The following is a 16184-nucleotide window of genomic DNA, read 5'->3' on the forward strand; positions in this document are numbered from 1 at the left end:
AATTTTTCTAAGATCAAACTAAAATACAGGAAATTGTATAAATTTCTTTGTGTAATAGAATCAAGAATCAGTTTGTTGAATCAATATTTTAATATTTTACATTTATTTCTTATAATATAATGTGAATTATTTCTGTTTACTGTGCACTACATTATGTTGTTTGTGCTTTCATTTTACTGTAGTACTCGTATTTAATGTTAAAGTTGATTATTCCAAGGAAATGGGTGATATCGTCCCACGGTCTTGCTGCTAGCTGGCTAAAGATAAACAGCACGGTGCCAGATTTCCATCAGTAAAGATGGCGTACATGCATATGTTCAGTGCATGTACCTTAAGCCATTTGTCTTTCAGTGCGTTCTATCTTTCTACACTGTATATACGGTTCAATTTGTATATTTTTAAATTTTAATTTTTTTTGGATGTGCTTCAACTGTTAATGTTTAGTGTCAGGTTACGTTTGTGATTTTGTCTATTGTCTGTATTTTGTGTACTGTAATGAAATTTTGTTGAATTTCGAAACCATGTCACAAATGTAAGGATTTAAATTTACATGAAGAATTAAAAGTTATAAAGAAATATAATTAACTTCCTAAATGTAGCCAGCTATAACTGACTATATTCAATTCAGCTACAACTGACTACATTTCTACTTCCCAAATGTAGAAGCTACAACAACACTGGAATTCTTTCAGAGTTCACTTTATTGTATTATTAAAAGTCGCAAAGAATTGGAGGTTACAATTGTCCTAAATGAGAACTGGAACATAATTAGGAAATGTGATGATACGAATGAAAATGTTGAACATGCTTTATTGAAATGATTCACTGAGGCATGAACATTAATTAAATGCTCCCATCACTCGTAGAATTTTAATGGTAAAAGCAAAACAATTTGCAAAAAAATTTGGTGATTATGATTTCAACTAATAGATGGTTGGCTGTTTTGTTGGAAAGAGAGAAATATTATTGTTTTCAGGAAATCTTTCGAGGGAAAATTGGATTCTGATCAACCTGCTACAGACGACTGGAGTAAGAACATTGGATTCCTGAAATTTTAAAATTTCAGGAATTATAGCTTATTCAAAATTTAACCTGATATCTACAGTTGCAATGAACTAAGGTTGTATTACACAGTACTTACTGATTTTTCATTATGTTTTAAAAAGATGACAACTCAGGTGGTAAAAAACAGAAAGACTGCATTACAGTTTTTCTCCTCACTTGCAATATGAGTGGAATTGATAAAAAAGAACTAGTTATTGGCAAATCCAAAAATTCTAGTTGTTTCTATGTTTGTAAACTACAAAAAAATGCATATGTGATATGTGATTTGTTTTCTCAGTTTTGATTGAATGGATTGAAAAATTAATCAGAAAAGAAAAATAGTTTTAGTTTTAGATAATTAACAGCTCATACATCAGCAAGTTATAATTTAAAAAGCACAGAATTATTTTTTTACTATCAAATATGATGACTAACACAGCTCTCTTAGATCAGGTAATTGTAAAACCCCTGAAAGTTTTGTATAGAAAAGTTTTAGGAGGATATTTCAAGTAATAGATGAAGCTGGGCGTGAGAAGACTGCGAATGATATAGCAAAAAAGATAAAAAATTTATTTTTATTTTTTCAGTATTAGATGAATTATTTTAATGTATCATGTTATATAAAAATACCTCTACCTAATACATATAATCATTAAACTGTGTAATTATGTTTTATGACCTTTAATGTTTTTGTTTACTTGCACTATAAAAGTTACAAAAACTGAGCATTTGTTGTTTAATTTTTTGATTGATTGCTTGGGAGTTGAATATTCAGAATTTATTGTTTGATTATCAACTGATGATAATTTTTTCATCAGTATTTCTTCAATGTTAGTATGTATTACAGTATATCTTAATAGAGTATTTTCAATTTAATGGTTTATATTCAATAATCATTATGTATTTGGATTTTGGGTTTTGTCAGAAGCTCTTCTGCACATGAGTGGTTAATTTTTTTAATCTGTTCACTCCCCGCTTTGTTTCTTGAGCTTCAGAATGAGATACCCAGTTATCACATCATATGTGGATAAGAAGATACTTTATTTTCAGATGTATATGTAATATGTGTAATATAATACAATCTTTTGTGTATACTGAATGAGTAGTATAGAAACCTCAGGTTCAACTGTAATGTACAACGCTTTTACATTACGTTAAACGTTGTGTTCAGTGTTGTTTGTACTTCCTTTATATCTCTTTAATTATTAAAACAAATATATTTTAAATTAATAAATTATTAATAAGTTAAACTTGTATCAATTCTAGTGGTTATATAAAAATTACAATTAATTTTTGATAAATCATTGTGAAATTCTTTTCTAAATGATTCTACATCATCAATATCGTATAAATAATATTTATCTAAAATAGTGATGCTTTGATAATGTCTGTGATAATCTATTTTCAAATGTATTGTTTTGCATTCATTATCTAAATCATTAATAATAGAATACAACGAATCAATTGCAGATTTAATTTTAGATTCTACATCCATTGGACTATGATCATCATAGTCTAGAAGGAGAGAATAGTTCAGACTTTTGCTTAAAACGCAATGTTCACATCTCCAAATTTCATTATTGAATATCAACAATTAAATGTTATCTTTGCTCATATTTTTACAGCTTGCATGAAATAATGTCTTGCAGTCAATGCAAGCTATTTTACTATGTTTAGTGGTTATATTTTTATTATAAACTCCACATTTAGGCATGATGTTGGCGTAAACAGCAATGTATGAAGAATAATAAACCAATAATAAATTTTGAATAATAGACTGCGTATAGATCCTCTGTTGATATGTATTCACATCGAACGCAAAGTTAAGTTTCCCTAAAAATACTGTTCCGTTTCATTATACAATTACCATCAATCACTACCGCGAAAATAAGACTCTGCATTTCACCACTTAACAAACACCAACACGCTAATCGCTCCTGATGTTTACTCCTCGAACTCTGAATTAATACTTTGTCTGACTTCAGTGTATGACCCACAACTAATACCATATTGACATATTGTCAGTTATTCTCATATTTTGGAGTTAAATTGTATTTATTTAAGAAGAGATGTTTGGTACAAAGTAATGTGTCTGTAGCTGAGATAAGTTTAATTAATTTTTCTTATGTTTTCTACAACCCTCCTCCAAAGTATCAGTGGCTTCGTTGTTAATATTGATTCAGTTTTAGTGAGGTGGAATTTTTGCTGGGTCTGTACTGATTGGTGTATTGTTCATTACCTTTCTATGTAGGAAAATACTTAGCTGTTTTTGTTAATTACCTTTTCATGTATAATGCTTTGAGTTTTTGTGTCAGTTATATTGCTGTTCTCTTCTGAAAGAGTTGTTTTTGTAAAATGGAGTGCAGTATGATTTTCATTACTCTCACATATTCAATTCTACCACGCTTATATTTTTAGCAACATAAATGTATAAAGGTTTTAGATATAATTAATAAAATAATTAAAATAATGTAATTAGTGTAATATAATTATTTTAAAAAAAAGACATTATTGATTTTAATTAGATTTATATTTGTAATGTTTACAATCAGACTGTCTCCCTGATAATGAATTAACTGTATCTGTTGTAATTCTTAGTGAAATCTAATGGAAATTATTCTTGTCGTGAAGTCTACGAAGTAGTAAAAAATATTGCAACTTAAATGAAAGTACATGATTATGGTAGACAAGATTAGTCTATATACATAATATTTTTAAAGTTGTTAAACTTCACTAGAATTGTACAATCTGTAACAAAAATATCTATTTTGTCTTTTGCATTAAAACCTTATTTTAATCTCTGGGTCCACTGTTAGGTATTGCTTCAGAGGATAAGGTGAATGATTTGTAGTGTGTATGAAAATCCCATGTCTGATCGGCATTCGAACTTGGGACCTCCGGATGAAAGGTTGAGACACTACCACTTGTGCTACGGAGAGGCCGGCTGCATTAAAATCTGAAAAATCAATACTATACCAATTGTCACTCTTCATAAAAATGCACATAAAACCAAGTACTACTTACGCTGTTGACTGTATGATATTCTGTTTTTCAATGATTTGTTTACTTAAGGTAGTTTTCCTATAAAAAAGGAAATAAAGTTTATTTGATTGTGTTAGAATATAATAAAATCATCAAATCCATCTGTCTACTCTGTTAGTGTAGTTATATTATTTTTAGGTAATTTCAGGTGAGAAGATATTCACCGCTATGTAAGACCAGGTTTATGCCTGTCATTTTGTTTCTAGTGGCTAGATATCATGCCACCATCATTTTTCATGCAAGATCACTGCTGCAAAACTGTAATTAAATTATAACCTAGTGATAGATAATTTTTAAACTGGTACATTTGTACATTCTTAAGAGATTGTTTTTGACCAGCCTTTTTTTTATTTAGATGTATTCTTTTTTTTTGGGGGTCACTAAAAATGTACTGGGGCAATAGAGTTTTTTGACCCCAGGCATCATAGATTTTGTGGCTCCTCATACATAAAAAAAAATCCAATTTTAAATATTGCCACGTTCTGACTAACTCTTTTCCAAATATTTTCTGTGTTCAATGATTAGTACAAATCTGAGTGGTGTAAAGGTATATTTATATGTAAAGCCCTTGTGTATTTCCAGGCCCTTTAGTCACAATTAAAACAATTTGAAAATACTCCAACTGTTCTTTTTTTAAAAAATGCTGCTTTCTAAGGGCAATAAAAACTTAATTGGCCCTCAGATTTTGGATCCCTTGCAGCATAGATCCTTTGACTTCTCAGTTATTAAACATTGAAATAGTGCATTATACCATTAATTTTTAAAAATCATTTTATTTTCAAAGATAAATAAAAAATAAATGGTATTCTGTAGTAGGATTGGCACCTGAGAAGTAATTCCCAGTTGCATGTAATGGGAGAACAAAACATTGTTCAGAATGGCACATTCTGCCATCTTGTTTCTATATTCTTCTCTACAAACATACTGAGGGTCATTGGATTCTGTTCATTGTATCCTTGTAAGTGGCCTTGTCTTGGAGTTGAGTTGCCTGCTTTATCAACATGTTTAAAAATATGTGATTGAACTTTTAATTCTGAAAAAGAATCTAATGACAGTCATCTTTGTTTATGAGCTGTTTCCATAATGAAATTCTAAATCGAACCTCTATGAATTGGTGGACAACAAAAAGTTCATTACAGTCCTCTACAAAAACCTCTGACAGTATTCTGAGATTCCTAACTACTTGTCAGTACTTGGAAGTTGGAACAACTGTGAATTATTAAAACACTGGAAAATATATGTTATATATAAATTATATTTGAAAATATGTTGAGCTGGTAATCCTACAATAAAATAATCTTCAGCTATGGTTACATACATTATTCATTCTTGTTATACCTCTTGTTAAGTTGGAATTCAAAATCAATTTCACACCTCCATACTCACCAGATTTTGTTCCCTGTGTGATTTTGTTCCCTTTTGTCACTTATTCCTGAATTTAAAGAGAGACCTTTAAAGCATTTAACTATGTTTGATGAAGGAAGATGAAGGATAAAGTAAGGAGTTCTTCATTAATTGGATGAAAAAATTAGCTTATTGTTGGGAGACGTGTATGGCTGTAAATAGTGACTATGCTGAAAAGTAAAAACTATTCTTCTACAGCTTACTAAATGTAGTTTCATGCCTTTTTGTTTCACTTGAATCACTCATTTTGCTTGCTAGTTATTAGTAAGTGTGCATTACTCTTCAGTTACCCCTCATATTCAAACTTCCTTTTTCAAAGTGCATTCTACCTTGAAGTAAAAAATTAAAGAGGTTTGGGACCCCTTATCTTCTGAAGCTAAACCTGTTATTAATTAATTTTCTTTGATATTTTGTGTGTTGTTTTTCAAACTATCCTTCTTAGAGCCAGTAAAGAATTTATGGTGTAGAAAGTTTGATTCCTGTTATCCACCCCACTATCTAATCTCCTTAATGATGCTCTTTATTAACAGAAATTAAAATATTGTGATTTTTAAGTGTTCTTTTAAAAAATTTTATTTTAAAGTTTAAAAAAGTGAGTGGTGTTGAACCAGTTTGGGCACTTATACTTGCCGTCCCCAAAGGAACCTCAGTTATGAGAATCTGATAGATCTTTGAAATGATCTAAAATTAATGTTTGACTGAATTAATATCTGATGAAATCTATGCATACAAAGTTGACCTTTTGTCTATATATTTATCGTGGTCTTTTCATGCCTAGTGATTAAAAAAGAAAAAATTAATGCAAACATCTTGTTATATCATGTATAGATCATATGTATTAATCTTTTCTCTCATTATATAAGAACAATTCCTTTGAGTTAATATTAACCTGATGATTCTGTTTCAACTCAGTCAAATCTGCTTCATAATTTTAAAAAAAATTATGTATTACAAGTTATGGATATTATTTTAAAAACTAAAATGTAAAGCTAAGAAAAGTCTTTTCTTTTAACTGAGTGACCATTTTTGAGGAATTGAATGTTTTGTGCTTGTAAGTGTTGTGTGTAAATTTCTGCAGGTTTCATATTTTCTGTCTAATTTTAAAATATTGTACCAAATAAAACCACTTTAATAAAAAAAATACAATTTTTATTAGCTTGAGCAAATTATGTATTTCTTGCACGCATTTTTCTAAAAGATAAATCTAAAATATTCCATTTTAACAACAAAACACATTTTAAGTTTCTATTTCTTGAAAATCCAATATCATAAAAAACATTTTTTTTGTTATTTGCTCAAAATGAGTCTTGAAACAATTAATTTTTGTATCCTTATATCACAAAGAGAGTATAATGTTTAGATTTAGAGGAATTAATTTCTTAATGTACTGTAACATATTGTCAAATTAAAAATGTGTTATGAGAATCAGAAAAAAGAGCATGATATTGATAAAAAATGATAATGTTTCAAATCTACAGATTTTATTTCTTTGTCTGTTAGAATTTAGTTTTATTCTTTTTTTTTTTAAAATTAATATGGACTACGAATTTGCTTAGGATTTAAAAAAAAAAGATTTTTGAATAAGGAAAAAACAGTTTGAAATTGTCATTAATATAGTTGATTTCATCAAAGTGTTCAGGTGAAGTCTTGTTCTCTCTTAGTGTTATCCTAGAGCTAGAAATTTTAATTGAAATAACCAATTTCACTTAAAGTAATTATTTTGTGAACATAATTATAAATTGTAATGTTTATATGTACATTAAAATCAAATTTTTATTATTTTTTCAAAACTAAGTTGCTGCATTTTTTGTATTTATCTGCAGTTGATTATGTTAAAGTTTTTATTTTCTGTTAGTCCTGTATTTTTTTTATGACTAATTAATCAATTCTGGTTTCTTAAAATGCAGCCAACTAGTCAGTATTCTTGTGCTTTGCCTTGTACATTTTTATTTGCTTCTTTATTTCAGATTTTTTAATTTAGCTCCAGTTTAAAAAATTGAAGCATGATAAATTCTGATTATTGTAGTGATTCAATTAGCAGAGAAGTGGACTGTCAACGCAATATGTAGTTGAAAAATTTCTGATATGTACAAGTCGGAAACTCATGTTCTGGGTTACAGTGTGTGTACGATGGATATTACAGTTATTTTCTGTTAGAATTCTGTCAATAACAATTAATTGAAACTGCTTATGATTGGCTAAAAAACCAAAACATTAAAGAAAAAGTCCCAGGTAGTGAATGTTGGATTCCTGGATAGTGATTGTTATTAAGCACAGGAAGATATCCGGGTTGATCTTGAGATTTTTTTTCAGAACTCACTTGAGAAGTACATTGTTTTACAAGTTTATGATTTATTTTATGTCTAAAGATTTGGTACTGTGCATGGCTTTTCTGCTTAATAATGCAATGATACATTGTAAGCTTCTTTTATACTCCTACAATGCTAGTTTTTTTGTTAAATCTTTAACAAACCATTTTGTATTTGTGTAGATTATTAGTGATAATTGAGCCAGTTTTTATTGTTAAAAATCATCTGCAGTTAAATAAAGTTTGTGGTGTATTGAATTCTAACTTGTACTTTGTCTTAAGTGGTGTAAATTAATTTTCTGAGTGGCAGTATTATTCCTGAAGTTTTTAAAGAGTTTTTAAAGGTTTTTAAAGTAAAAGAACCTTTTCAATCTGATGATCAAAAATCAAAATCTATATGCGATTCAAAATTTGATGAATATGTTCCAAATAATGTTTTGTGAAAAGGAATTCAAATTTTTTGAATATCATTTGGATTCTACATTTTCCAGAGAGTAAAATTATTAAAACATATTTAACTATCACTTTAATTAAATTATTAAATTTGTTAAATATTGATGATGTTAATATTTCTCTTAATTAATAATTTATTGAATAAATAAATAATTTATCATTTACTTATTAATCCTTATTAGGATCATCATTCATGTTTATTTTGGAAGTATTGTTTTTGTTACTGTCATAATTCTAAATATACAAGTATAGAATAGCGTTTCACTGTTTTTCTTTTTACACTGCTCAAGTAATTAATGCATTTATTGACAATGGAATGTTTTAGTTAACAGTCTACCTGCAAAGAATTCAAGAGTTACTGGTTTAAATATAGAAAAACAACAGAAAGAACTGCCACAGAGAGTTAAAAGTCAACAAGAGAACAGTCGTTCAGCTTCTACAAGAACAAGGTATTTGTTTTTATATTAACATATCTGTTTCAATTTTTCACAGCTGTTCATTTCAGTTGCCAATATCTTATCGGGTTTTGTTTTCTCATATATTGACCTTAGGTTTTTAATTATATAATATAGGGCGAGCAATGTAACATACTTATGACATGTAACATATTTTTAAAAGTGAAAAAATTGAAACATAAATTAAATTAAATTCTATGTTTACATTAGCAAACATTTACACATTTACTAAAGGAATATTGTTAAAATGAGATTTGAATTGAGCATCCTGCGCAGTGATGTACTTTATACTCAAGTGATGATATTCAGAGTTACCCGATCAAAATGTCAATGTCATTGATTTTTTGTTGAATGTTTGCCTCCAGTTCATTGATAGTGTGTAGATCTGATTTGTAAACACTATCCTTCAAGTAGCCCCAAAGGAAAAATTTTAACTAGATAAATCTGGGGAATGTGAATGCCACTTATATGATGTGTTTCTTGAAAAACTCCAGATTGCACATAAACTTCAATGTTACCGACCCTTTCCTCAATTGAAAGGCATTTTAGAAAAACACAGTTACAAAGAACTCAACCAACTTTGCTGTACTGAAGCATGAACAGTATACAATTGACAACAACAGGCAAGAGTTGTAACATGTGCAGCCAATAGTGATGCTGTCAATAACAGTTGTGGTAGCAGCATTAAAGGCGACAGTCAGATAAGTGCAGTCAAGGTGGCTCGTTCAGTTTTGAGTTGAGTGTTGATTATAATAAATATGTTCGTAAATAAAATCAATTATTAAATTCTTGTTTTTTTTGTTATAATGTTGTTTCTTAATTAACTTGTTTTCTTTCCAGAAATCTTTTTACTAAATTTTTCATAATATACTTTGATTTTAAAACATTAAGTGATGAAATGTTGAGTATGACTTATGTGTGAGGGACATTTGTGAAGTGCGCTTAAAGTGGATTTCAATTACATTTGAGAGTATCACTTGCCTCTATGACCTCCCATCAGTTAAATCAAAACAATTAGTTTCCTGTTGTGTTGGCTTAGTCTGTACTAAGTTTTGTAATTATGTATTTATAGTCAAATTATTATTGTTTTCCTTTGTGTTCTAGACTTTTTTATATTTTAGAAATTTGAAGACAAACAAGGGAAATGTGTGGTGGCAAATAAATGAGTTAGATGAAAAAATGGAACGCTATGTTCAACGAAGAAAAATTGCATACTGTGAAAAAATTCATTTTGCACTATTCTCTCTTGTGACTTAAGAACTGAAACGTAAAATGTATCTTTTAGTTGCGAGTTGAAAAAATATTTTCTGTCATAATTATGATGTTTCCACTTATTGAAATTGCTAAGAGAGTTAATTAAAATGTTTTTTCATTCTAATTTCTTAGAATAATTTTTAAGACACTGAAGAGATCTCTTTAAGTCACAATGAATGCACTGTTTAATGGTGTTATGTTATTATCAGTTATCTTGTTTCAGTGGACGTTTGGCAATGAATTCAAAACAAGCACAGCGTTATGAGAGTTCTGATCTTTATAAACCAAGGTTTGTCTTCCGTCAAAACAGTAGAAGAAAACGAGGTACTAAGAGTTGATATAAATTATTACTGTAGTTAGAAGTAAACCAAAATTTTGGTATTCTGGTTTTCCAATTGTTTGATTTTTTTGGAGGGGGGCTTATTCAGAAAGAAACCATTAATATACTCCCTAGATGATCACCTTGCTAGTTAGGCCTACCTCTAGATGGCTTATATAGTACAGTAACCGTCTCTTATTACTTAGGGAAATACAAGTCACCTTACTTATGTATGTTCTTTGTTATTTTTAAAAATATATTTTGTTTTTTAAGTGGTTAAAACGAAAAGTCAGTTTTGCTTTTTAACACGAAAAGTCAGTTTTGTTTTTTTACAGTATTGCTAGGAGCAAGCTCTGCAGTAGATATTTAAGGGCAAGGTATGTTCACATTGTCAAAATTATAATAATAGATGGTCCTGATAAATATTGTATATGGTAACCCTTACAACTGATAGTTCTACAATACCAGGAATGTTTTAGAGTGTAATTCTAAAAATTAAAGGATGTATGGGTATGGTTGAAATGGTATTGGTCAAAGTCACATTTGATAAACTGATCTTGCTAGGTACCTCAAGTTAAACAGTGTTTGGTACAATTCCATTGCATGCTATTAGCAGTTATTAGTAGCTAATGATGGGAAATTATTGGCACTTAAAAAAAAGAATATGACTAATTAAAAATGTTTGATTTTCTAAATACATAAAAATGTGCTTCTGATAAATTTTTTCAGATCTTTTTTTGGGTTAGTGTATGGAAATATGCTTACCTAAAGGTGCATTAAAATGTCAACAAAAAAATTCTATGAAATTATATTACCATGCATTTAGAAAGGAAGTTTGTAATGTTTTTGTTGGAAAAGTGTTAATTACATGTTGTCAAGCACATCTACAAATAATGGAAATAACAATGATAATAGCATATTAATGTCTTATAATAAATTAAATAGAAAATCTTTCATTTTTTGTGCACATTAGCACGATTGTGTATGTTTGCGTATTCATATTCATGTTTATGAGTCTGTTCAAACATGAACAACCATAGGCGATAAAAAAAAGCTTAATTAGTGGCTTCATATCCTTGTCACCTTAAAAGTAGTCAACTTGTGATGTCCTACACTTAACCCAATGGTCCTTGTATTTGCTGGAAACAGCACTTCCACACTTGTCTTGCCTTCTTTGGCGTTGGGATTATGGCAATTTCCATTGTGATGACTGAGCTTGGGTTTCTGGGTTGCAGTAGTACACCCAAGGTTCATCATCACTTATGGTCTTAAAGAAGATAGGAAAACGGTTTGTTCTTTGCATGGTCTCTAGCATGTTCTTTGCAACCTGAAAATAATTCTTTTTCTGTTAAAGCAAAACCAGCTAAGGGACAAATTTTACAGCCACTTTGTGCATGGTAAAATTATGTATTAAAATCAATCATCACTAATCTCCATTTGCGATTTTTTTTTTTTTTTTTATAAAAAAATGTACATGCACACTAGTTGCTAACATGCTTTACCATATGCATTCAAATAAATACTTCTGTAGAAAAATATATGGTTTCTTTCTAAACAGACTTTGTAGATTGTGTAATTGTCTGAATTTGAGCTGATGCACATGCAATATTACATTAATGTATAATGTATATTATTAGATTATAAAATAACAGGTGCAGCAGTGAATTGAGGAATTAAACAGCACTGGGTACATTATCATTGATTAATAGAGAGAATGAAAGTATCACTATATTGTAGTTCTTGTTTTACTGTTAAATCACAATGGATTTAGGAAGTAGTACACTGTGCTTTTGCTGTAAATAAACATTGACGGTTATGTGACGTCACTGCAAGTGTTTTGGAATCATTTTAATATTCCTTGAAATGGTCCAGTGTATTCTGCTCGTAGAATAAAAAGTGGGTTACAGGCTCCAGATTAGAAAGAAGAAAGGGAAAAATTAAAAGTGTGCATACACCAGGAAATGTGTAGGATGCTTTATAACAAAGTCCAACCAGCCAGCACAATGGCATACATTATTACTAGGTATTTCTGATGCAATCTAAGAAGGATTTTATGCTTCATCTGTATAAAATTTACATTGTGCATACATTGAATAATATTTTGGCACTGATAGAACAAGTCTGCTTGATCAGTTATTGGAAATTGGGGCAGCAAGTCAGACGTGACTGATGTAGCTAGCAAATTACCTAATCATCTACCAGTTTCAAAACCCAGTGTTGTTTTGGATTACAAAAAACATATGGGGGCAGTAGATCGAAGAGATCATTTTATCTCTTTTACCAGTTCATGAGAAGAACGAAAAAGTGGTATCGGAAAATGTTTTTTTGGGTCCTAGAGGTCTGTATAATAAACTCCTATTTATTGCACAAACAACTGCAAAAAGACAACCAGAAAAAATCTCTAAGCCACTTCGTTTTCAGAAAGAGTTTAGTGCAATCTCTAGTAGCTGAGAGAATAAGGGCTCGTCCATCTTCAAGACATTGTGGATGACCATCCAAAGGACCTCTTTAAGAAAGACTGGATGGAAAGACACATTTTATAAAGAAAAGGGAAAAAGGATCAGCAAGATGTGTAGTGTGTTTGAAGAAAGGATTGAGGAAAGAAACTATATATCTATGCAAGACATGTGAAGCCACGCCAGCTCTCCACCCAGACGAATGCTTCGAAGTATATCATACTCAGCTCAATTTAATGTGACTTTTTTACTTTTGTAACTTTAGTGTTTTCTTATTTTATAATATTTGTTTATAATATAGACTAAAATTTATTTTATAAACTAATTTTTATCACATCAAAAAATTTACATATTTTTTTATTTTTATATTATTATTTTAATAACAATAATTATTATTTTACATATTATTATTAGTGGCACTAATAATAAAATATTTAAAAAGTAAAATTTGTTTTAATGAACTACTACCAGACCTGCAGATTTTAGAAAAAATTATTTTAAATTAAAATAAAAAAAAAAAATGAAATTAAGTGTTGAGCAAATTTCATAATTTTATACAAAGCATACAAAGGGTTAAATTTCAGGAAAAGATTTTTGAAAGTATATGTTTGGAGCGTTACTTTATATGGAAGAGAAACTTGGACAATTGGAGTATTTGAAAAGAAAAGATTAGAAGCTTTTGAAATGTGGTGCTATAGGACAATGTTAAAAATCAGATGGGTGGATAAAGTGACAAATGAAGAGGTGTTGCGGCAAATAGATGAAAAAAGAAGCGTTTGGAAAAATATAACTAAAAGAAGAGACAGGACTTATAAGCTATATATTAAGGCATCCAAGACTAGTCGCTTTAATATTGGAGAGACAGGTAGAAGGAGAAAATTGTACAGGCAGGCAACTTTTGGAATATGTAAATCAAATTGTTAGGGATGTAGGATATATGCGGTATACCGAAATGAAACTACCAGCCCTAGATAGGGAATCTTGGAGAGCTGCATCAAACCAGTCAAATGGCTGAAGAAAACAAATAAAAATGAGTGATGCTCATTAAGTTTTGTGTTAAATTAAGTTTGTGCAATTAAGTTTTGTGTTAAACTTGGTGAGAATGCTATTGAAACTTTTTCAAAATTGAAAAGGGTGTATGGAGATGATGCTCTGTCACGAGCCTAAGGTTTTAGGTGGTTTAAAGCATTTTTAGATGGCCGGGAATCAGTTGTGGATGATCCACGCAGTTGAAGAACATTACGTCAATAAGTGACAACAATTTTGAGTGAATCAGAGACTTGATGTGGTACGACTGGTAAGTAACTATCCGAGAGATTGCAAAACAATTGAATTTGAACCATACCACAGTCCATCAAATTTTGAAAGTGAATTGGACATGAAAAAAGTTTGTGCAAAATTGGTACCAAAAAACTTCACTGTTGAATAGAAAAACAACAGGGTGGAAGTGTGCCGCGATCTTCTAGGGCGAATTGAAACTGATCCTGATTTTCTAAAAAAACATGTTATTATTGGTGATGAATCTTGGGTATTTGAGTACGATCCAGAAACAAAATGCCAGAGCAAGGAGTGGTACACTTCAAACTCACCACGTCCCAAAAAAGCAAAAATGAGTAAATCAAAACTATGCTAATTTGTTTCTTCAATAGTAATGGCATTGTCCGTTAGGAGTTTTTGCCTACAGAGACTAACCCAATATATTTATCAAGAAATTCTTGAAAGACTGCAGAAAAGAGTTGCCCGCGTGAGACCAGCCATCAAAGACAACTGGATACTGCATCATGACGATGAACCTTCTCACACCGCACTCTTAAGTTAATGAGTTTTTGGCAAAGAAAAACATTCCTTCAGTTCCTCAACCACTTTATTCACCTGACTTTAGTCCCTGCAACTTTTTTCTGTTCCTGACTTTAAAAAAACACCTTAAAGGACACCATTTTAGAACAATAGAAAATATTTTTAAAAATGTAACCGACCATCTGAAGGATATTCAGGTTTCTGAGTACCAACATAGCTATGAAGAGTGGGAAAACCTTTTGAAGAATAGCATGGCTTCCCAAGGGAACTATTTTGAAGGTGAAATAGTCCATGTGTAATTAATTGGATTGTAAATAAAAGCTTTTTCTGAACCAGTCTCATTACTTTATTTACAGACTTCGTGTATTGATTTCAATACAATTTCACTTACAGCTGATAATTATGATTTTATAATAGCTAACTGTTAATATAGTTGCATTATATATATATATATATATATATATATATATATATAATGCAATGATTGCATTGTAGTATAACATTATAGGAGGGGGGACACCTCATAGTGACCTTGATCGTTATTTCAAGGTTAACATGATTTTTTAAAATGGAATTACCTACCTTTGATTCCACCAATGAAAAGAGCAGAAAATTTTAAATTGGAATTTGTAGTCACATGTATGACCTTGGATCTTTTTTTGAAGGTCATTGGGTAACCATCAGAGAAAATGTTAAATGAGTTGCACGTTTTTGAAGGTTGTACAATATTCCTGGAATATTTTAATTCCAGGAATATATTTATTTATTTATATTTATCTCAAAAACTATGGGAAAGAACATAAAAAGTGACTACATTATCTCTGATGGTTAACCGACTGACCTTCAAAAAAGGTCCAAGGTGATGTTTGTGACTACACGTATAAATGTAAAATTTTCTGCTCTTTTCATTGGTGGGATTAAAAATAGATCATTCCATTTGAAAAAAAATCATGTTAATCTTGATATAAGGTCAAATCCAAGGTCTCCATGAGGTGTCCCCCTCCAATCTGAGTAAATTTTGTTTGGATAATTTTTTTGTATTGTGTATTTTACACAAAAATCGTCTGGGGCGATTAAAATGAAACACTGTATGTATCTAGAGGGCTGTTCAGAAAGTAACTTACATTTTTGCTATTTAAAAAAACTAAACTCAGCCACTCTGACACTTCTTGGAGCTTTCATCAACATCAAAGCACTTAGTTGCCAGCCAATTTTTTTATGTGAGGGAATGGTAATCACTCAACTGCCAGATCTAGGCTGTTAGCAGAATGATCAAAATGTCAAAGCAGATGCCATATACAGCAATTAGTGTTGTTCTGCAAAAAGTTTTGGAACCCATTGAGCATAAAAATTATGGTAACCCTACTTATTTTCAGCTTTATAAAACAGGCAAAGTGGAACTTTTAGAAACTGAATTTAAAGCTCTGTAGTTGTAACACACCACTTAGCATGAATATTTTCATCATTTTTTTACCAGTTTGTCAGACAAAACACTAGGCTGGCCTCATCATTTTTCATCATGAACATTTGATCGAAAAAGTTTTTTATATCTCTTTCGCTGATGAGTTTGAGGACCTTAGAAGTGGTCTTGTAGCTTCTCTTTTTTTTAGATTAAGTACAGAGTTTGTATAAGATATACAAGTTAATGAAAC

General features: G+C 30.1%; 1 protein-coding gene across 2 annotated transcripts in view; it reads left to right on the plus strand.

The window, feature by feature from the left end:
* The window catches only part of LOC142330030 (uncharacterized), a 66132-nt gene that overhangs the window by 30291 nt on the left and 19657 nt on the right, over nucleotides 1-16184 (plus strand). For both annotated transcript variants that reach the window (XM_075375052.1, XM_075375045.1), the window contains exons 6-7: nucleotides 8577-8700; nucleotides 10184-10284. In XM_075375052.1, the coding sequence (XP_075231167.1) occupies nucleotides 8577-8700; nucleotides 10184-10284 (225 nt within the window). The remainder of the gene's footprint in view (nucleotides 1-8576; nucleotides 8701-10183; nucleotides 10285-16184) is intronic.

Source organism: Lycorma delicatula, chromosome 1 (genome assembly GCF_047948215.1).
Source record: "Lycorma delicatula isolate Av1 chromosome 1, ASM4794821v1, whole genome shotgun sequence".
In the NCBI taxonomy this organism is placed as follows: domain Eukaryota; kingdom Metazoa; phylum Arthropoda; class Insecta; order Hemiptera; family Fulgoridae; genus Lycorma; species Lycorma delicatula.